The 23,238-nt window shown below is 46.4% G+C and overlaps 2 protein-coding genes across 3 annotated transcripts; both read left to right on the top strand.

Annotated features, from left to right (window-relative positions):
* Positions 1 to 2,167: 2,167 nt before the first annotated feature.
* Positions 2,168 to 5,503, top strand: LOC109744626 (uncharacterized). 2 transcript variants are annotated; one of them, XM_020303783.4, is made up of 10 exons: positions 2,168 to 2,424; positions 2,519 to 2,575; positions 2,670 to 2,740; positions 2,855 to 3,059; positions 3,131 to 3,252; positions 3,512 to 3,587; positions 3,711 to 3,770; positions 3,847 to 3,897; positions 4,371 to 4,449; positions 5,058 to 5,503. In XM_020303783.4, exons 1-10 carry the CDS (start codon positions 2,347 to 2,349, stop codon positions 5,147 to 5,149), a joined length of 891 nt encoding a protein of 296 aa, XP_020159372.1. In that variant the 5' UTR covers positions 2,168 to 2,346; the 3' UTR covers positions 5,150 to 5,503. The 2 variants fall into 2 exon arrangements, with proteins under 2 accessions (XP_020159372.1, XP_020159371.1); XM_020303782.4 differs by having other exon boundaries at positions 3,128 to 3,252.
* Positions 5,504 to 6,479: 976 nt separating this feature from the next.
* On the top strand, positions 6,480 to 8,331 carry LOC109744627 (uncharacterized). Its single transcript, XM_020303784.4, has 4 exons — positions 6,480 to 6,805; positions 6,917 to 7,301; positions 7,781 to 7,897; positions 8,015 to 8,331. Exons 1-3 carry the CDS (start codon positions 6,755 to 6,757, stop codon positions 7,891 to 7,893), a joined length of 549 nt encoding a protein of 182 aa, XP_020159373.1. The 5' UTR covers positions 6,480 to 6,754; the 3' UTR covers positions 7,894 to 7,897; positions 8,015 to 8,331.
* Positions 8,332 to 23,238: the final 14,907 nt, after the last annotated feature.

Here is a 23,238-nt window from a genome sequence, read left to right as displayed (position 1 = left end):
AGTTGATTTCCATCTTTCATGCATTTTTCTGGGTTTTATCAAACTTTTTGTGACTCCTTATATGTGTTTTGATCTTGTTGTACCCGATGAAGAAACGTATGCATTGCAAGTGCCGTATGACATTACTAGGCCCCAAAGCTTGGTCTATGATCTAACCAGTTTTCTGAGGGTTTTATTATAGATGTGAGGCCTCTATAATGCACTTTGTTTGGAATTCTCCAGTTGAGAGCATATTGTTGCTACAGAGTACGTTGGCATCTCTAGCTTTTGGAGGTTTTTGATGAACTTCTCGTTGTGACTCATTATTTGTGTTTTGATCTTGTTGTACCCAATGATGAAACTCATGCATTGCAAGTGCCGTATGACATTACTAGGCTTCAAGGCTTGGTCTATGATCTAATCAGTTTTCTGAGGGTTTATTGTGTGTTTGTGAGACATTTGTAATGTACTCTGCTTGGAATTGTCTACTTGAGAAAATCATTTGCTGTTACAGAGTTGATTTCCATTTCTAATGCAGATTTGGATTTTAAATCCCAACCAATTCCTAGCATGTTTTTGAAAGAATATAGCGGAGGCTTCTAAAAATAGTTCTGGTTGGTTTATGCTCCAATGAGGAAACTTATGCATTGCAAGTGCCATATGACATTACTAGACCTCAAGGCTTGGTCTATGATCTATCCAGCTTTCTGAGGGTTTTATTTTCTAGATGCAAGACCTCTTTACTGCTTTTCGCATGGAATTTTCTACTTGAAAGCATCATCTGTTTCTACACAATTGTTTTCCACCTTGACATTTTTAGTTTTAAATCTTAACTGCTTCCTAATAATTAAAAAGTTTACCTGTGATTCGCTTCTTGTGCATTTTTGTTCCTCCTGTGTCCACTGATGAAACCTTAAGAACTGCGTGCTGGATCATTATACCGCCATAGAACATGGCTTGTCCATGATATCACTGCAGGTTTGGCAAGGGCTTGCCCCTTTTATACTACTGGGCACTTGTTAGCATATTTTGTACAGATTTGTTGTGTAAATTGAAGCTATTCCAGCTTGCCGTCAATCCTGTTCTACTCAATGAGGAAATTCATGCATCGCAAGTGCCGTATGACATACCCTCAAGGCTTGGTCTTTGTTTTAATATTGTTTAAATGCATGACCTTTTTTATGTTTTTTTTGTTGGAAATGTCTACTTGGGATCGTCATTTGTTCCTACAGAATTGACTTCCACCTTTCGTACAGATTTCGCTTTTGAATATCCATAGGTGGCTTCTTGTGCATTTCTGTTCCTGCCATGCTCACCGATGAAACCTTATGAACTGCCAGTGCCTGATGGTTACAGTCATGTCAATTGTATTGATGCAGGATTTTAAAACCGACCAGTTTTCTACCGGCTTTTAAGGATCTCCATGTGTGGCTCCTGTGCCATTTTTATCCCTGGCCACTGCTGAAATCGCAAGTAACTGCAAGTGTGGGATGATCATTGATAAAGGAAGCCCAATCAGTGATTCAAGTCGAGTTTTCGAGGAATTGTCTTCTCTAGATGTTCCCTGTCAAATATATATATATATATATATATATATATATATATATATATATATATATATATATGCCACAAGGACTCTTATTCTTGACACCCTGTTCTGTGCCATGTGTATTTTTCCCTGGAGTTGTTCATAAGGTGCAATGACACAATGTGCTTGATTTGCTAACAAGCTTTGTTTTCCTTCCATCATCTAAATAGTTGAATGTGGAAAAGTCAGAAGGAAATTTGAAAATCGTCAACCAAAGTTCTCATGATTCCTACTGTATTTTTTTCGACTTTGGAAGCTGCTAATAATCCCTGACTCCTGAAGCTCTCACACAACAGTTCGACTGATTGGTTTGTTCCTAAATAAAGAAGCTGCTGGAATTCGAGAAAGCTTCTAAGCAAAAATGACAGTCTTGATATCTTCTGCCGTTGACAACTGGCCTTGTAAAAACACTATCTGTACAAGAACTTAAAAATCATGTGGAATGTTGTCAAATGTTAAATATCAGTTCATGTTCTGAAATTATGTGCTTTATCGTCGGTTGACTAATGACTTGTTGCTCTGGAGCAACTCGGAGCAAGAGTCAGAGGAGAACACGAGAGGCGGGATCTTGACCGTACATAGACCATCGATCGACGGCCCAAAACCGCCCAGCACTCCGTTCCCCCTTTCGTTCTCGCATCTGGGATCGAGTAGACAATAATCGTCTCGCCGTCGTCGACTCCCAAATTACCACCTCGCCCCAAATCGTCTTCGGTTCAGATCGGCGTCCCAGATCGTCGGAGCATCAGGTTCGCGGCGAGCCGACGGCGGCGAAGATTATGGAGACGCCGCCGCCGTTCCAGGAGTCGGCCCACTGCGACGTCTGCCGATGCACCTTCTCCACTTTCCGCCGCCGCGTACGCATCCTCTCGGCCTCTCCCTCCCCCTTCCCGTCCTTGTAGAGATTCTTTTAGTTTTGGCTGATCTCTGACTGATTTGACGCTCTCGCAGCACCACTGCCGCAGCTGCGGGAGGACGCTCTGCCACGAGCACTCTTCGTACCACATGGTAGGGAACCTCAAAACTGAGCAAGTTCGTGAGTGTAGGGAGTCAAGGGTTCCCAAGCTTGCTTGATTAAACTCTTTGCTCTAATTGGTTCCAGGCCCTGCCGCAGTACGGGATATACACGGACGCCAGGGTCTGCTATGAGTGCTTCAACAAATCATCATCCAGGTAGCTTAGCTCACTCGGTTGCTAGAATCTGATGAATCTGATTGTGCAAACACTGATTATATTTGGTCTGGACATAAACTGAATTTTTGGCTATCTTCATGTGCGATGTTGCAGACGCGGGGGTGTTGATAATGCGAGTTCTGCCGGGAGCGTTTCGGGTGCTGCGGACTCCTTTTCAGGGCTAAATTTGGATAAAGATGATGATTCCTTACCCACGAAAAGTTCGGCAGTTCAGAGTCCAGCTGCCGTTATCGAGTGCAAATGCGGGATGCCTTTGTGCATATGCGAGGCACCAAAACCAGAACCTGCGCCTGTAAAGGTTGACGGTGATCCGATCCATTTAATTGATTGTTGTAGGTATATATTAACATAATTATTCTTATGTAGCAGACTATCAGTGCCGCTTCGTCAGCTGCGCAATCAAACCCAAAGCCTAAAAAACCTTCTAGCAGCCAGCAGTCATCTGAATCAAGCTCGAAGAAGGCTTCGGCTACTTCCAGCAGCAACTCAAGGTTCGGCAGACTTGTCATGTTCTGGCATTGTTAAGAGGAATTCTAACTTATTGTTATATATGTCTCTCGTAATCTTCGTAGTATGCTTTTGCACTATGTGATCGACTTTGTTTGGCAAGATCTATTGCATATTTTGGTCATTATCTTAATGCCAGGACCTATACATTCTTTGTAATAGGAAGATTACATATGTGCATTAGGCATAAACATTTGGCCTGTAGCTTACCTTCTCATCTCTGTGTCCTGATTGTTATTCCAGCTCATTCTTAAATCTTGGCCTGATGAGCAACGATAGCAATGATAAGACTCCGTCTGACTATGAAGTTACTGGAGAGGTAAGCTTAGAGACAGCTCAATAGTGTTTCTTTTCTATTTCTCCATTCAACCCATCAGGTACATGCGATATCCTGGGAATCTAGGAGTTTTCTGTTAAAAATCCAGTCTTCATTCCTTTTTAGGGACTGAGAGAAGCGATTAAGGGTGGGGATATTAAAGCTGTGAAGAAACTTCTTAGCCAGGTACTGTTTCTATCTTTTCTCTCGTTTTATTTTTATCTACTCGACTTGATTTTTACAATTACATTACATTGTGCAGGGAGTAGATTCTAACTACTGCGACAAGCAAGGATTTACTTTGCTACATTTGGTATGTGGTTTTTTACGAATTCCCTCGTGGTCAACTTATATTTGCACATCATTGTACCATTTTGTGTACACATTTGCTTATAAATGTTTGGTCCTACAAGGGCAACAACATTTGTGATGTAAAGTACACAGCACACCCATGCATCTGAATGATATAAAACACGTGTGCACTAATACTGAAATGATATGCATCTGCTGATAAATTAAATATCCAAAGATACACTTGACCAGATTACTTTGTCTTCTCTGAAACTGTTGCTTCTGTATGTGCGAAATGCAGATGATGATATATTTTTTCCTACAATTAAGAACCACTTTGCACGCAAACATGATTACTTTTCCTGTTCATTTTTTAAATAACTTAGTGGTGCACATGCTTTATTGTGCTACAGAAGATTGTTGTGTTTGCACATACATATAGAAATGAGCAAATCACCATCTACTGAACATCTATCTGCCTATGGAAAATTGCAGGCTGCGCTATTTAACCAGACTGAGATTGCTCTTATTCTCATGGATAGCGGAGCAAATATTCAACGCAAAAATGGGCAAGGTTGGTTGTTTTTACTATCTTAAGACAGTTTTATCATTGAATGGATGGCATATATTGCTCAAATACTTTACATCATTGAGTTCCTGAAGTTGATTTATAATCTTCTTAAGCACAAAAGTTTCTTTCATCAACATGTTCCTATCCGATCTACCAATCCACTCAGTTAATGTTGATACTGTCGAATTTTCTTTGCACACATATTCGTGCAGTTCAAACCAAAATACGAGCTACCATGGACAAAAGGAAAAGGTTAATTGGATTGCAAGGCTCCTTGGTGACTTTGATGTTGTTTTTTATGCTTTTGTATTCTCTCAACTAGTACTATATAAGTTGTGACAGAATAAAAGCCTATCTCTACTGGCTTTTCCAGACAGCCTTGCAAAGTTAGCTGGAAAGAACCTAGCTAACAGCATATATGCAACGTTTTAGCTTTTAGCTTGTAGATAGAAGCAGATAAGCTAAAATACTATATACATCCACACTTGATATACAATACTGTAGAATGATTGCTCTAGATTACTTCGTTCTGAATGCTACTTTTAATCATCAATAGTGCTGTGCTAAAAAAAGTGATGGGATTGATAAACCTTGATGAACTTTTTGAGCAGGGGAAACTCCTTTGGATTGTGCCCCACCCATGCTGCAGTACAAAATGCGGCAGAGGGTGGAAGAGCTTGCTGCGTCACAGAGACCTGTATGAGGGAGATGGTCTCTGTCTGGGCCTTTCTGCTGGCTCCCCCTATTTAGACGTGCCGAAGACGGTTATCCGCTCCTGAGTGATTGCAAATAAACCGCTTGAGGGGGTTCGGTGATTCATTTCGGTATCACAACATCATCATGTATTCCCCGCAAAAAAAAATAAAAAATCATGTATTAATGCTGGAATCTCACAGGGGGTGGTCTTTTGGTCCTGAATAAGTTATTCTGCCCAATCTTGACAATTTCTTCTTGTATTTATGTTTCGACGTCATGACTTCTTCCCCAGATCCATTGTATACTACTAATACTACTCCCTAGTGCCCATGTTGAAAAGTAAATGACGTTTCTGGCATTATTGATATGTTGCCAAACACAAAGTTTTAGCCAATATTTCCTTTTGCGAGATGGTACTTTGCTTGTGAACGCGAGGAAGCGTATAATATTACGGGGGAATTTGTATTGCTATATGAAAAGCTGGTGATATTTTGGTAGTAGTACATTGTTTCACATGTGTGATTGAAATGGTTTTTGCTTAGAGGTGGCTGAGTCGTATTTGTTTTGCATTATACTACTACTAGCTGCATGGATTAGAAGGGTGTATTATTCTTTCACGCGCTGTCCATGTCACCTCGCACCCCCTGGTCGAGCCACCCACGAGGCCACCACGCGGGATGAAGTCAGAGCTCGTCACAGCCTCGTCAGCGCCGCCGCGGCGACCCAAGATCTTTTCAGCGCGCCGGCGAAAATATCTCGGGTCCGTAGTCTTATCCATCTTCCTCGCCGATCTTGTCTCTGACCGGACGCAGCTCCGCTCCGCTCTGTTGAGGATAGCGACCACCGAACTCATCGGCGAGCGCGACAGCCGAAACCCATGATGAACCATGGATAGAACTGGATAGCAGTCGATCTTCCAGTCTAGTAAAAATAGTCACCGAAACAAAACCAGAGCAGGCGATCGCAGGCACACAAAAGCGTTGCTTTCCAAAATGCACCAGCGTACTTAAACATCTGGTGTCCCCCTGGAGCTAAAGTCGAGGTCGTGGCAAAACAAAACCTAATTAGTATAGCTGAGAAAGGATCAAAAAGATGGCATAGAATACATACACAGCACAAGTTGCTGCCGGGAGGGACAAAGGTGCGACGTCACGGCAGCCACCAGCCCATCCCAAACCCAAACCTCATTACCATCGACCAGAAAATATCATCCTTTGCTTGTTTGTGCTGGGAAAAATATCCAAAGTCTTTCTTCTTTGTACCAGACGCGAGATGGTGGTGTCTGAAAATATCTCGGCCGCAGTACCATGGAACCATCCGGATCGGAATAAACAAGGCACGAGGTAGGCGGTGCAGCGCGGCGAGACTCTTCCACCTGCCCACGCGCTCGCGCGTGACACTGTGGCGGATATTTACCGCCCCCGAATGCCACGTGGAAAAGCGGCGCCACGAAGGAAATAAAAGAGAAGCAGCGGTCGATCGGCCGGCCGGAACAGCACGGAAGCAGGCAGGCGAGAGCCATTCGAGATATTTTCTCATCTCTCTCTCTCTCTCTCTCTCTCTCTCTCTCTCTCTCTGGTTGGTAGTACACGGTGCTGGGAAGGAGACGACGATGGAGGAGGAGGAGGGGCGGGCCGGCCTGCGGGAGCTCGCGCGTTTCCCGGTAAGCGTTCTCTTCTTCATCGTCTTGCCCGTCTGGTTGCCTGCGGATTTGTTCGGTTGTTGTGAGGCTCTGAATCATGAGATTCATGGAGTTTTTTCTTTGCTATGGCAGGACGTGATGGTGGTGTGCTCTTCGGCCGGATGGACGGACCAGAAGCACATGCTCTACCTAGGCTTGCTGCAGGAGTCGTTCGTGAACCGGTTACACGACGGTGAAATCAGCTTCAGGGGGCTCTTCGATCTCTCCCCAGGAGCAGGAGCTTCTGGGCCCAAGCAACCGTCCAAGGTTGACAGAGCAAAGGTTGAGCGGACCGGACCACCTTGCTGTGGAAATCAGGGAGATGGAGAAGTCCATTCTATGGATGATGATGATGATGATGATGCATCGTCCACTGAGACCGTGCAAGAGTCCAGCTCCCAAGCAAGTGCGACGAGCTCTGGGCGATCTTCCCCATGCCATTCTGCCAAGCGCGGACGTTCCCCTTCTAGCACTGCAGGTACGATGTTCCTCAAAGATGCCCCCTCCGTTTTTAAATATAAGACCTTTTAGATATTTATAAATACGGACTACATATAGATTTATATAGACGTATTTTAGAGTGTACATTCACTCTTTTTGCTCCGTATACAGTCTGTATTGAAAATCTCTAAAAAAGCTTATGTTTAGGAACACTTATGTTTTACGGTGCTAGTTCAACTTATGTTTGTCTTGAATACATAGAATTCGTAGCACCGACTAGTTTACTCAGCTATGTGTTTTACCAAGAATAATTAATGACCAACAGTTCAAAGAAAAAAGAATAAATCACCCTGCCAGTCCTTGTATGTAGCAGGCATTCGGGGATGACACCACTAGTCCTCATTGATGTACATTTTGTACAAGATTATGAATAGAGATCCTCAAATTAGTCTGTTTTCATAGAGTTGGGTGACACGGCAAGATTCTTACAAGGGAACTATTTGTGCATTTCTTCAGAGGGGTCGGATCAGAACTTCATTGACGAGGATATATACAGTTACAAGAGAAACTGGAGAATCAAGAGAAGGACGACGGCGCAGCATCAAGCGACTCAAAGTCTGCTGACATGATCAAGTAAATGAGATATCTGTCTTCACCTTTTAATCGTGTTATTATATTGAATGTTCGATGAATCAATGTTCAGGTTTTTACGAGTTCGTTCTAACGTCTGCACGTCCCATGGTTTTGCAGGCAGTTCATCATCCATGAATGCACAAGAGAAGAAGGGCACCGAGGATGGTGATGGCTACCTCACTGGAGGTGGGTTTTGGATTGCTTGATGTAATGTGAACCTGGTCATCTTTGTGCAAGGAGCAAAAGGAACATTCACGCACCGTTTAGGTTGTTCTTTGGGCCCGACTGATGTTGCCTACTCACCCGGTGAAATCGCCTAGAGAGTTCTAGAATAGAGATCAAGTCTCGAGTAACACCTATGATGGAGTCCAAGCTTGTAACTTGAGTAGATTTGTACAGGGCAAGTTTGAACACGGATAGTTTTGCAGACAGTAGCTTTTGGACTCTGGATTCTGAATTTTGTTGAGACTGTGTTAGAACACATGCGAAAGGTAGACAGAAATAGACACGGAGGTGTGACTATTTTCTATATTTTCAGATCTTTGGAGAATACTCCCTCCGCTCCGAAATACTTCTGGAGTACGTACATGCTTACAATTGTAAACCCAATCCTTGAATATATATACTCCTGGCTTCCCGGCTGGTAGCTCGTGTTAACTGCTGAAATCACTGCACTTTGTAACATCATCATTCGTACATTCAAAGGAGCTGCAGAGGAACAGATGTGAAGCAGCGCAGAATAAATCCTGAAGAAGATGCAAGTTACATATGGTCCAAGAGTAAAACGGTATGTGCTCCTACTCAAAAGAATGTTCTTCAAAATCGATGCAGAGGACACAACACCAATGCACGTATATATTATCTCTATTTTCTTCCTATAAAAATGCCAGTTGATGATGGTAGTGCGTCTGTCTTCATGTCATTTGCACCGTCCAATCTGAAATCTAAGGCTGAGAATGAGACCAGGTGTCCCGAGCCACTGAACTTGCACCTGTTGCGAAAACACCCTGCGCATCGGACAGAATTTTGGAGAAGGCATCTGAAACACAAACCAATACTCTGGAGGTTTCTCCTTCTCTCCCGAAACAAACAAATCTTTGAGAACCCCTCCTAGATTCCTCGCCACCGACCCTCCACTCTCTTCCATGGTGACCGCCGGAGTTTAGTTGGGTGAGCGCCCCACCTCTTGTACAATCGTTGTTGTAGTTAGGCCAACTCCAACGCACGACCGCATTTGATCTGTCTTTATCCATTTGGGTCAGAACGGACTACAAAAACGCGGCCTAATGCACCGACGCAAACGGATGGGCGTCCATTTTCTGTCCTTCCGAGATCCATTTTCAGCCCAAAATTGGACCGTGATTGCGTTGAAACGGACAGGGCGTGGACGCGCGCGACACCCGCCCTTGTCCTCCCCTAGCCCGCCCATCGGGTCACAACGTCCCCATTTCCCCTTTCTCTTCCCAAAACCCTCATGCCCTCCGGCTCCCACCATGTCCACCACACCAAAGCAAGCCGCCGCCGCCATCCCGTCCGCCCCTTGACCCTGAAGAAGAAGAAGCCCAAGAAGGTGCACACGCCGAAGCAGCTCACCCGAGAAATGACGAAGAGGGCTGGCCGTAGGACCAATGCTGCGGAGAGGAAAGTCGCTGCCCAGGCCGTCGTCGACGACGTCGGGCAACAACGGGCCGCCGGTGAGGATAACGAGACCCTGGTCACCAAGGCCACGTAGGCGACGATGCAGCACGCCCTCCTCATGCTAGTGTTTAGCCGACCCATACCAACCATTATTACCGCCACCGCCATGGCCTTCAAGGCCCAACAAGGGAACAAGCCATTCACCCTCATCCATTGTTGGACGCTCATCAAAGATTTCCTAAAGAGCAATATGCCGCCCTAAAGAAGAATGGTGGGGTAGCGGCCGTCGTTGAGCATGGAGAAGGAGAGAAGCGGCCGCGTGGCAAAACCAACTCCAAGGTGAAGGAGAAGCGTGATGCGGCATCGTTCACCTTGCAAAAAAGTTTGCAAGGCATGATGACCCAGAAGGAAGCAAAGGCCGCGAGGAAGCGCCAAGAAAAGAGGAGCAAATGAAGGCCTACATCGAGCTCCAAACGAAGAAGCTCGAGATGGAGGATGCCATCAAAAAGCGGAAACTCAAGATTAAGGAGGCCGTCCAAATGAAGAAGCTCGAGATTGAGGCGACTGATGCGAACACCAAAGCAAAAGAGGTGGCGCTAGCTTTCATTGCAAAGGAGGTGTAGATCATGACGGTGAACTTGAGCAAGATGTCCCCGAAAAGAAGAAGTTAGTTCGAGAACAAGCAAAAGGCGATGATGCTCGAGCTAGATGATTGAATTACGACCAAGTGCGACATCATTTTGCATGCCGGCATGAACTAGGGCCCGCAAGGCATGAACTATGGTTGTTTTTGTGTGCTGGCAAGTGTGTCGGCCGCTGGCTAGTGTGCCGGCGTGAACTGTGAAGTGACCATTTTGTAGACTGGCATGTGTGCCGGCAGCTGACGCTCTGACCGGCATGAACTATGGTCGTTGGCATGGCTTTGGCTATGGGCTATTTTAGTTTTTTTTTCTTGCAAGCCTAGACGAAATGCGTTCATCGGTTGGGCGCAACGGTCAGATTTGCTCCGCCGTGGACGGACAATAGTCCTATGCCCAATTCAAACGCACAAAATCCAGACACATCGATATCTCCTTCCAAATCTTGTTGTGCAGGCCGTTCGAGAGGGAGAGATGGCGGATCCCAATGGGAAAGATGGTCGTGTCGTCCAAGCCTGCGCTGCTGCGGGTGCTTCAGGGCGCTCTCCGCTGGCGCGGCATGCCCAATGCCGGAGATGATGTGTACGCTAGCATCCACCTTCCGTCGGCCGCGCCCCATGCATGCTCACAGACTGCAGGGACGTCCGATGCGGACGATGCCTGACTATCTGCAAGCTGAGAATTATTGTACTCCCTCCGTTTCATATTACTTGTCGCTGATTTAATACAACTTTGTACTAAATCAGGGATAAGTAATATAAAACGGAGGAAGTACATGTTAGAGCATCTTTAGCCGCGCCTCCCTCCTCCCTTCAGACGATTTTTTAGCGTCAGTAGGCGAAAATCGGTCCAATCGCATCCCCAGAATCTCATTTAGCGCCGGTTTGGCCCGAAATAACAGCAGGCGCTCCTGAGCCGAACCCAAGCGCCCGAGGGTCACCTGAGGCGCCGGCAGAAGCGAAAGGGGGTATGGGGCCGCTCTGTCGGCGAGAGGAGGCCTTTTTTCCGCCGTTTCCTCCCGCTTTCCCCCCGGCTTCCCTCTCATTCTTCACTCCTCCCGCCAATCTCCTCCTCCCCCCCTCCTAGTCAGCCGTCATGCCGCCGAAGAAGTACGTCGTCCCCCGCGCCGCGACGGATGCCACCGCCACCGCCGCCCAGCCGAAGCAGAGGAAGCAGAGGGCGCCGCCGTCCAAGCCCCTGGGCATGTCTAACGCCGACTGGAGGGCGGAAGTTCAGCGCCGGGAGGCTGTCACCACCGACCGGCGGAACAGGGCGAACGCCAAGAAGGCCCGGGACAGGGCGGCGCTCGCGGCTGCGGCGGTGGCGGAGCAGGCGGAGTGCTCGGCCGAACAGGCCGAGGCGGCTCGCGCGGGGATGATGAATCCACCCGGCGGCAACGGCTCGTACTCGTCCTGGAGCCAGCAAAGCGTCGGGTCTCCGGGCGGCTTCTCGTGGTCGCCACAACCCTGGGGGTGCACGCCGTCGTCGGGCTACGCCAACGGCGACGCGCATGGCGGGTTCAACCCCAACATCACCTTCCCCATGGTCACACGGCCCAGCACACGCCCTCGCCCGCCTTTGCCGGCGTGCAGTACCCTCCCTACACGTACTCACCGTCGGCCTACACAGCCTCCCCGACGCCACCTCTCCGCCGTGGCGCGCTGCTCTTCTCACAAGCCTCCTCGTCGCATCTCGACGACACCGACGCGACGGAGGCCGACATGGACGACATCATCACGACCGGCTCGGTCGCCGCCACCACCTCCCCCGGGTTCACTGCCCAAGAGGACACAATGGACCTCAACGGCGACATGAACGGCGAGGAGGAGCCAGAGGAGGAGGAGGAGGAGGACGAGGAGGAGCCGGCGCCTGCTCCGGCGAGAAAAGGGAAGAAGAAGAAGAAGCGGGCGGCCAGGACCGGCGAGCCGCGCATCAAGTGGGCATCCAAAAAGGACGAGTGCCTCGCCGAAGCGTGGAAAGTCGTTTGCCTCGACCCGATCACCGGCACGAACCAGAGCATCGACACGTATTGGGAGCGCATCAAGGCCGAGTTCGACGAGCGCAAACTCGTCGACCCCTACTTCAAAGGCGTCTACATGCAGCGCGGGTCGAAGGCAATGGCGAACCATTGAGGGCTCATCCAAATGGCGTGCAACAAATGGCATGGGCTCGTTGAGGAGATCGCGGCTTGCCCGGAGAGATGCGCCAGCATCGAGGATCAGGTACGGCACGCTTGATGGGCGGCACGAACATGTCGGCGATGGACGAGCAGGTCAAGGCGTAGTACCTGGCGGAGCGTGGCCTCATCCTGAACCAGATGCCGTCGACCACGGCGTAAACTCCCACGCCGACGCCTACACCGCCGCCAAGCCCGAGCGATGATGTCTCGACGACGCCCAGCACAGAAGCCGCGCCGACGCCGACTCCACCGACGCCGGAGGCCGACACCGCCGTTTGAGCTCGATGCAACGCGTCCGTCCTTTCTTTTGCACGCCAAACTTGTAATTTGATCGCCGAATTGTGGCGCTGATCGCCGGACTAGTGGCTTTTTTGGAGCGGGAAACCGACCAACTTTGAATATGTGACACCTTGGGGCGGCATCTGGGGGTGTGGCTGGGAAGTAGATCGCCCCCAAGGCCTAAAAATTGTTGAGTGAGCGCCAGAAAGAGTTCTTGGCTTCCAGGAAAACACGATGTCGGTGGCAGCGCAATTACACTGACACATCATCCTGTGGTGCAGCCTCGTATGTAGTAGTGATTGCCGATGTCCTTTTAGGTGACTAGATAGATGAAGCGAAAATCCCGAAGCTAATATTCCTGGCACATATGTTTTGAGCAAATTTATTTTTCTTGTGTACTTTTAACAAAACATTTAGTTAAACACTTCTACTTCATTCTTGTTTGCCCTGGATCATTTCTAAGTGTGAGCTCAAGCTATAGTATATACGTTATTTGGATATTTTAATTGCTTCCATTTATTCACATTCAAGTATGGCGTGCCTAATATACTGGCACGAAATGAGGAATGTTGACTTGGAGGATGAACGGTGGCCGAACAACTTGTTTACTTTCTACAATCTTTCCAAGGTAAGAAGAAGTTCGGTTACAGTAGTTCTAAGGCTGGACTGATAATATGTACTATTTGAGACCGCTGGTTGTGCTAGTGATTTGGGAGATCTGGTGTGAGCGTAATCGTTGCATCCTTCACAATTAAGAAAAAGGCTTTCGCCCCGCTATATAGATATAGAAACCGCCCGATACAATAAAGAGTCTAATGCTGGGGCAAACAGCACAAGCATGCCTAAAAGAAACAAAAGATAAAGAAGAGAGAAAATAATGTTAACAGCGTCGGATCGACGAAAACGATGATAACCCAAACCGTTGCGCCCACCGGATATGTATCACCTCGCTCCAGCCACATACGAAGCAGCACCTTCAGGAAGGAACACGATGACGACGACGCTGCTGCCCGGACAAGTCCTAGGGTTTCCCCCGGTACGCGGAGGGGCGTGGGGAAGGGGAAGGCCCGACGCCCTTCAGGAAGGAACGACGGCGCCCACGGGCGTCACCGCGTCGGTGCCGGCAAGCCGGCACAGATTTCTCCCATCCGCCAAACACCCACAACCCCGAACGGTCCGACGCGCTCCACCAGACAAGCCACCCACGAACGTGCGCCACCACGGTCTTGCCATCATCACCGCCGCCTCACCATGGTCATCGAGGCGAGACCAACGAGGACGAGAGGGAGCATCCTTCACAATTCGGAGTTACCAGTCGTGACGCTCGCTTGCACACCTGAGCATTGCAATAAACGAAGCCAATGTTGGAATAATACTGACATATGGCACACCATTTTGCATAATAGTCTAGCTTAGCGAGCCCTGATCATTTTGTTTGTATTTGTGTATACTCTCTTATGCATGCAAGTTCTGTATCAAGTGTTTTTATTTTGTGTTTTCTTTTTTCATGCGAGTTATGGCAGTTGCTGATTGTGATGTGTTGGTGTGACTATAATACACTTAGCAAACTATTAAAGTAATATTTAGTTATGGTTGATCACGCTTGCAGTATGATTCTATTTTGGTAACCTTTAAGATATTATTATGTGATATGTGACGTGATTCTTTTTTCTTTAAATCTTGCAAAGTGGTTTGGAATGTTACAACAACAATTCGCTTTTCCCGTGGGCATGTTGCCTCATATAATGCTCAAATACATGGAGAGATGACATATGCTTGTCATGGGGTGGCGGCCGATCAGAATATGTACCAACAGGTTGAGCCCATTGGCTAGGGCTGAAGGATGAAGTCGGTTGTGGACGAATTTTCTATTTGCCGCATGCTCCCTGCCCCCTTGATATAGGATAGAGCGAGCAATGAGAAAGGTGAGCAGGGAGCACAAGGAGTACTCATCTGCGAGGCGAAGATGGAGAAGAAAATGTTTGGCTTCGATGACGGGGTTTATTGATTGAAAATCATATGTTTGATTGTGCTTGATTTGTACCTATAAAAATATATCATTCTTCAATCAATGTCTCTATACATATTTCATTGTCCGTAGCAAATATTTTCCGTAGCAACACATGGGTTTCTAACTATAACTCAAATCCATCTAATCTTGTATGAACACGCGTAGACGGGCACAGGGCCGACCCTGGGGGGGGGGGGGGGGGGGGGGGGGGCAGAGGGGGCGGCCGCCCCGGGCCCCCGAGGACGAAGGGGCCCCCTGATGGCATGGTTCGAGTGCGTACGTGATGTTCAGCCATGTAACAGATTCCCCTAAAAAAGCCACTTAACAGATCGATCTGCCCTAAAAAAGTGCAATAGATCAATCTCACCGAAGGGAAAAAAGGATACAGATTGTTGGACACGTCTAGGTAGCGCCTGGGAAGGTTACCAAGCGGCTGACCAAAAAGGTAACACTTGGTCCCCTCCACTGACAAAAAAGGAAGGTCAGCAATTCCCCTCCCCCGCGCAAAAAAGGAGCTACCAACCGCCGCCCCCGCGCGCGACAGCTGGCCCTGGGGATCACGTGCACCCGTCCTTCCGTCCCTCCCCACCCCACACCATCTGCTTCTCCCCCACGAAAGGAGAAGAAATCCCCAAGGGGAAAAGCTCCATCGGCAGAAAAAGCCACGGCGGCTCCAAAAAATTAAGAAGAGAGGGAGAGAGGGGAGAACAAAGGAACCATCAAAAGTTGTAAGAAAAGGAGGAGACAAAGATTGAAGAACTTACCAGGAGGATAGAAAAACCAGGTGAGACATCTGCCTCCTTCTGATTTGCTTCTTCTTCCAATTCCTCTTCACATGAACTGGCTAATTGCCCCTTTTAGCTGGTTACCTTGAATGAGCAATTCATGGAGAGAGTTGGGGAAGACTGAACAACACAAGGATTGCGTGGGGGGTGTTTGCAGAGAATATGTGCAAATCAGTATGCTAGTTGGTGCAACTAAACAAGTTACAGAAGCCAACTGTATCCACACTCTGTGCATTAAAAACTGGACTAAAAAACAAGAAAATTTGGTTGGGGGGGGGAGTTGCAGCAGATTAGGTGCAGCTTTATGTTGCTTTCGTGCAACTATATCAATTGCAGCACCAGCACCTGTAGCCATAAAACATGTGCAAAAAAGTGTGCACACAAACATTTACTAATACATATCCATACCTAAAAAGTTCTTGAAAAGCAAATAGTTCTGAGTTCAAACACTCCAATAAGAAAAACACAAATGAGGAAAACAAAAACTGTTCTGGTCAATAGCTATACAAATATCCTTCAAATATAATTGCCAAACAATTGTTGTAGTCATCATCTTTTGAAGTACGTTTCGAAGTATCAGCAGACCTGGCCTATTATGTTCAATTTGCAGTGATCTGCCATGTCATTTCCCCTCCTATGAGACCTGCACAATGTACATGGAAAAAAAATCCTGAGAAAATCAAAATTGTGCAAGTTTTATGGTACTTTGTGCAACCTGAGTGCATCCTGTATGCAACTAGCATCCCTACTCTATGCAAAAACTGGTGAGTTGGGTGTTGGAAGTAAGGTTTCCCTGCCAAATATGACTATAGACACCTGATACCTGACTGCCTGCCACATAGGGGGTATCTGCAAAAAGCTCCAAAAAAAGTTATTGTGACCAACCTAAAGTGACCAAGTGTGCAACTATGATGTGACTATATGCAACTATCATGCAGCTATCTGCAAATACCATACCCCTGTGCTTAGTGTGCAACTACCATATATCTCTGGTGACAACCTAAGCATAGCAATTGTGCAACTACCATATGTCTCCGTGCAACTATCAAATGTCTACACACCATTTCATAAATCATTTGTCGGCAAACCTAGGAAAAAGCATGTGTGCAAACAAATATAAAACATTTGATTAGAATGACAACTCACTTGGAGCTTGCCAAACACACTGGGAGATATCATGTCTTTCTTTATAATCTTCCTGATAAGATTCTTATCGAAAGCATTAGCTTGGACATCACATACACTTACTCTCACATCAACATCGAGCGCATCGAGATAAAGGATCTGTCACACAAGGATCACCAAAAAAGAAAAAAGAAAAAGAACATGTTAGCAAACATGCAAGAAATGGGAAAATAAAAAAAACCAACAGCAAGGTGGTTTTTGTGCAACTGGATAAGTAATGGGTGCCAACTCAAATACAACATGAGCCATCTGACAACAAAAACTTGGTAGTTCTCTAAATAAACTGCACCAATACAACAAGAAAGCAACATAAAAAGTATGGACTCCATAAAAACTATGGACATCTGAACAATGTACACAAGAGGGAACATAAGAAAAATAGAATAGGATTTACATGATGGACACGATTCAGGTAAATATATAACTTCAAATAAAGAAACTGCCAGCATCAAAAGAATACGGTGCCACCTAATACAAACATTTTCATCTGCCAGGAAAAAGCAAAAAAAAGTAAAGAGCTGCCTGTTGGAAATATGCCCTAGAGGCAATAATAAATGGTTATTATTATTATTATATTTCTTTGTTCATGGTAATTGTCTATTGTTCATGCTATAATTGTATTGTCCGGAAATCGTAATACATGTGTGAATACATAGACCACAACGTGTCCCTAGTAAGCCTCTAGTTGACTAGCTCGTTGATCAACAGATAGTCATGGTTTCCTGACTATGGACATTGGATGTCATTGATAACGGGATCACATCATTAGGAGAATGATGTGATGGACAAGACCCAATCCTAAGCATAGCATAAAAGATCGTGTAGTTTCGTTTGCTAGAGCTTTTCCAATGTCAAGTATCTTTTCCTTAGACCATGAGATCGTGCAACTCCCGGATACCGTAGGAGTGCTTTGGGTGTGCCAAACGTCACAACGTAACTGGGTGACTATAAAGGTGCACTACGGGTATCTCCGAAAGTGTCTGTTGGGTTGGCACGGATCGAGACTGGGATTTGTCACTCCGTGTGACGGAGAGGTATCTCTGGGCCCACTCGGTAATGCATCATAATGAGCTCAATGTGACTAAGGCGTTAGTCACGGGATCATGCATTGCGGTACGAGTAAAGAGACTTGCCGGTAACGAGATTGAACAAGGTATTGGGATACCGACGATCGAATCTCGGGCAAGTAACATACCGATTGACAAAGGGAATTGCATACGGGATTGATTGAATCCTCGACATCGTGGTTCATCCGATGAGATTGTCGTGGAACATGTGGGAGCCAACATGGGTATCCAGATCCCGCTGTTGGTTATTGACCGGAGAGGCATCTCGGTCATGTCTGCATGTCTCCCGAACCCGTAGGGTCTACACACTTAAGGTTCGGTGACGCTAGGGTTGTAGAGATATGTGTATGCGGAAACCCGAAAGTTGTTCGGAGTCCCGGATGAGATCCCGGACGTCACGAGGAGTTCCGGAATGGTCCGGAGGTAAAGAATTATATATAGGAAGTCAAGTTTCGGCCACCGGGAAAGTTTCGGGGGTTACCGGTATTGTACCGGGACCACCGGAAGGGTCTCGGGGGTCCACCGGGTGGGGCCACCTATCCCGGAGGGCCCCGTGGGCTGAAGTGGGAAGGGAACCAGCCCCTAGTGGGCTGGGCGCCCCCCCATGGGCCTTCCCCCTGCGCCTAGGGTTGGAAACCCTAGGGTGGGGGGGCGCCCCACTTGCCTTGGGGGGCAAGGCACCCCCCTGGCCGCCGCCCCCCCATCCAGATGGGATCCCTGGCCGGCGCCCCCCTCCCTCCCAGGGGGCCTATATAAAGGGGGGGAGGGAGGGCAGCAAAGACACAGCCTTGGGCGCCTCCCTCCTCCCCTGCAACACCTCTCCCTCTCGCAGAAGCTCGGCGAAGCCCTGCCGAGACCCGCTACATCCACCACCACGCCGTCGTGCTGCTGGATCTCCATCAACCTCTCCTTCCCCCTTGCTGGATCAAGAAGGAGGAGACGTCGCTGCACCGTACGTGTGTTGAACGCGGAGGTGCCGTCCGTTCGGCACTCGGTCATCGGTGATTTGGATCACGGCGAGTACGACTCCGTCATCCACGTTCATTGGAACGCTTCCGCTCGCGATCTACAAGGGTATGTAGATGCACTCATTTCCCCTCGTTGCTAGTATACTCCATAGATGCATCTTGGTGAGCGTAGGAAAATTTTAAAATTATGCTACGATTCCCAACACTGCCAACTACTACCAATTAAATGTGCAAAAGCAAGGCTAGAAGTTGCCAACTACTATTCATTACATATGCAACTGTTATTATTTTCATGGAAAAAGAAGATGACCCGGCATAAATGATGCCAACTACATTCATTTTCAGATAAATAAACTTTCATAAAAATTACTGCCAACAACATAAATGATGCCAGCTACATTCATTTTTCATGTGCATCAACAAAAAGGGGTGAGAACTGCCATCTACTACCAATTTAATGTTCTATTGGGAACATTTACAAAATAAAAAAAATGTATATGAATTATACCTCAGCAGCTGCTGTGGAGGATGAACCACCTACATCAGTTGTTGCGCCTTTCGCTTTGCATCTTTGACGTTTTACAATTCGGTACTAGTCACCACCCTCTGCCTACAAGCATGACACACAGGAAAAAAAACAGGACAACAAAAATTAGTGAGAAAATGAATAAACATCATTACAAATGTTAGTGCCTAGTTCTCATACTGAGGGAAAACACCTGTGTAGGCTAACCTAGATTCTTACCTCAGCTTCATCAACCTCATCCCCACCACCGGAACTGCGAGAGATCCGCTGCGCAGCCCTTTTTCGTTTCCGCCGATTAGGTTGCATGACATTCCCCTCCATGTGACAAAAAACAATAGAACCAATTACTAAAAAAATGAACACAGGTGCATAACACAAAACATGCTTCCTCAAAAAAGTCTTCCTAAAAACAATAACATCACCAATTACCCCTCCTTTGCTTCTACCGGTTTCTCCTTCTGCATCCATTTTCACTGCAAAAACAGGTTATGCACAAAGAGCCAAAACATTCTGGTTGCACATATCATTTCTTTCAGTTGCACACTAAAGAGCATGTAGTTGCACACACTCACAAAGGCCAAAAAAGACAAAAAAGCAAAATGAGCCAACTGCATATTGTTTTGGTGCAACTCACACATATACACATGCCAACTGAATACAACTCAAATCGCGATTAAAGCAGAAAAAGGACAAAAACACCAGAATCAACAAAGTGGATAAAAACCGCATCTAAAAGTGGATCAACCATTGTCGCAAAAAATGTGCGTATATAAAAAATGTGCGTACATAGTCAAACAACTAGTTGCACATATCAGTCCTTTTAATTGGCAAAACTGAAATAAGCCTATAGTTGCACATACTCACAAGGACAAAAGGGAGAAAAAGAGGTGCGCCAACTACATATTATTTTCGTGCAACTCATAGAACTACAGATGCCAACTGAAAAAAACATATAAGTTGCACATACTCACAGGGACAGAAGTGGGAAAAAGAGGTGCGCCAACTACATATTATTTTTGTGCAACTCATAGAACTACACATGCCAACTGAAAAGACCCTATAAGTTGCACATACTCACAGGGACAAAAGGGGGAAAAAGAGGTGCGCCAACTACATATTATTTTTGTGCAACTCATAGAACTACACATGCCAACTGAAAAAAAAAACTATAAGTTGCACATACTCACAGGGACAAAAGGGGGAAAAAGAGGTGCGCCAACTACATATTATTTTCGTGCAACTCATAGAACAACACATGCCAACTGAAAAAAACATATAAGTTGCACATACTCACAGGGACAAACGGGTACGCCAACTGCATCTTATTTTGGTGCAACTCATTCATATAGCATGCCAACTGGATGCGCCTCGATGGCAATTATGCAGAAAAAATGCCAATGACCCCGAAATCGACAATGTGGATATACCGCATCTACCAATTTATCGAACAAATCAAAGTGGGATCGAAACATGCACATATAGGGTTTGGGGTGAAAACGTCAAATCAACCTGTTTCGCCGAATCAAACTGACCAAAAACAGCACTGGATCCTCCCCTGTACCTACGTGATGAAGATGCGCCTGTCTGAGACGAGATCTAAGCTACAAACAACCGGAGGAAAAATCACCGAGACAAAACTATACACAAAAATCATGGCAACCTACTCGGAACTACTAGTCACCGCGCTGTAGACGCTACCTCCCCGCCGACAAGCATCAACAACCCCCGAGCATCCCCTACGACGGAAAACGACAAGGGGGAGAGATTGACGGAGGGCGAAGACCGTACCTGCCGGTGACGAGCAGCGGATGCAGCACGCCCCCTACACGGCCGAAATCCTCTGGGTCGAGGGGAGCGGCGCTCGACGGCGGAGAGGCGTCTGGCCATGGCAGAAAATGAGCCGCGACGGCATCGGAGGTTGGAGACTGCTTCCTGTGGCGGCTCATGGTGGCGGGAAATACACGATGCCTGCTGGGGTGGCGGTGGGCAGCCGCGACGGGAGCTCAGCGACGGCGAGTTGGAGTCGTCGAGGGGCGGCGCGAGGGAGGACGCGGGGTGCGCTGCGGCGGTGGTTAGTGGAGGAGAATGGTCGTGGGGCTCGGGACTGGATCAGATTTGTTTTTCCTTTTTTTTTCTCCAGCGGAGAGATGGACCGAGCGTCGAGGTTGAAGTGGGCTGTTGCGTAGCACGGCCGCTCGATCTCGCCAAATAGTGCGCGTGCACTATTAAGATTTCAGGCAGATTGTTTTACTTCTCGGCTCGCACGTGCAATCTTCTCTGCTTTATTCCATCTCTTCCCCCAATTGGCAACAAATCAGCCTGAGACTCAGCCTTGCCAAGGTCGACAACGCCCCACAGATATGTATGAGGACGTCTAATTGAGATTTCCGGCTGCAGGGCGCAATTAGTGGAAGAAGGCATTGCGATTTTCCGGATTGTGATCAACCTCTTCTTCAACGCAAATCCCCTCTTTTTTATTCTTGTGAGCACGTTCATTCATTCATGAAGATCATCCTCATATATCTCTTCCTCACTCTGATTTCATGTTTTGATTGGGATTCGGAAAGAGGAACTCGGATGTATGTTCGTGACTGGTAAGCAGCAACAAAAATTTGCAATTTCTAATTTTCTAGCCATCCAGGTATCTTGTTCCATACCTCTCTTAGCATTTTTTATTTGATTAGCAGTGTTCTTAATTTCTTGTATTATATGTTTGTGTGCTAATTAGCAAGATTGCTAGTATCGATCTGGTAATGAGAATGAAAACTGGTATATGACTTGACTGAGTCCTTGAAAGGAGCATAGACATTTTGTTAGAATACACACAAGTACTTCTACTGCTAGGAATTCAGAAGAACAAGCTTTAGTTACTGCTGAGGAGCAACATAACGAAAAATTATAGGATGATAATATATTGAGTTAGCACAAAACTGTTACGTATTCACCTAATAAAAAAACATGCCGATTGACGACAACTTTTACTGTGAATGTTTATGAACCGACTTTTCTGAATAACTTAGATGATAACGCAACAAAACTAGTGTATCAAGTATTTACTTGCAACTGAAATAGAAAAAAAATCATATGTTTATGTGGCTTTAGATGTTAGGGCCCTCTTTTATTGTCTTGCCCCGGGCCCCTGAAATCTCAGGACCGGCCCTGTACGGGCATCTTACTAGTCATCGTGCTAAACCACTGTGATCAACTCAACATATTGGAGAAATATCTTGCCACAACAATTTCCATAGACCCTTCTTTCACTATAATTCTATTTATGAGAATACTTGAACTAAGGAGAATGTGCTAGAGTTTAATTACAAATAAACACATGTTGAGAAGAAAAAGGATGAAAATTGAATACTACTTTCATTTCGCTCTTGTTATTGCGTGTCATTGCGTCATTGATTGGCTAACACAACACAACGCCAATTATATATTTACCTTAGAGAATGATACTAGATAGCACCATCTGAAGGATGAGCCAGGGTTTAGGCCAACAACAAGATTTTGAAAACCACTCCCCTTGAGTGAAACATTTTGATCTATAAGGCTATACAAGAAACTCATGTATCGACAAAAGCTTTGCGGCACAACACAAGCACTGTCTCATACAAACTTTTGTTGACTAAATCCAAATGGACGACATGGCTAGTAGAGAAGATCAGCAAGCTCGAAGAATATGCATTTAATGAGTTTAGTAAGTTATAGAATGTGCATTTTGTAGAGAATATTTTGAAAACAAAAATATGCTCAGTTTACCGCAGAGGCAACATTTTTGTTTTGCACAGTCAACATGACAACATCGAGAAAGCCTTTGCAGCTTCAGCCTCAGCTTCTGCAGCCCTTGCTGCTTCTTCAGCCTTTGCAGCTTCAGCCTCAGCTTCTGCAGCCCTTGCTGCTTCTTCAGCCTCCGCATTGGCAACTTCTGCCTCAGCAACTACCTTGGCAACAAATGTTGTTGCGTCTTCCTTATTCATGCGTGTCATCATATCCTGTTCAACATCCACTTGAGTCTTAGTTATGTTGAGTATATTAGCAATTTTTTGATTAATTTAATCCAGAAAC

The sequence above is a fragment of the Aegilops tauschii genome, chromosome 2 (genome assembly GCF_002575655.3).
Source record: "Aegilops tauschii subsp. strangulata cultivar AL8/78 chromosome 2, Aet v6.0, whole genome shotgun sequence".
NCBI lineage: Eukaryota > Viridiplantae > Streptophyta > Magnoliopsida > Poales > Poaceae > Aegilops > Aegilops tauschii.
The sequence above is the reverse complement of the archived record's forward strand: the minus strand, read 5'-3'. Positions and strand labels throughout refer to the sequence as shown.

What these genes read in the sequence shown, in the direction of transcription:
- LOC109744626 (XM_020303782.4), top strand. Translation starts at nt 2,347, where the DNA reads ATGGAGACGCCGCCGCCGTTCCAGGAGTCGGCCCACTGCGACGTCTGC. An exon ending in TCTCCACTTTCCGCCGCCGC is followed by an intron (nt 2,425 to 2,518) that starts GTACGCATCCTC and finishes ACGCTCTCGCAG; the next exon opens with CACCACTGCCGCAGCTGCGG. An exon ending in AGCACTCTTCGTACCACATG is followed by an intron (nt 2,576 to 2,669) that starts GTAGGGAACCTC and finishes AATTGGTTCCAG; the next exon opens with GCCCTGCCGCAGTACGGGAT.
- LOC109744627 (XM_020303784.4), top strand. Translation starts at nt 6,755, where the DNA reads ATGGAGGAGGAGGAGGGGCGGGCCGGCCTGCGGGAGCTCGCGCGTTTC. An exon ending in GGGAGCTCGCGCGTTTCCCG is followed by an intron (nt 6,806 to 6,916) that starts GTAAGCGTTCTC and finishes TTGCTATGGCAG; the next exon opens with GACGTGATGGTGGTGTGCTC. An exon ending in TTCCCCTTCTAGCACTGCAG is followed by an intron (nt 7,302 to 7,780) that starts GTACGATGTTCC and finishes GCATTTCTTCAG; the next exon opens with AGGGGTCGGATCAGAACTTC.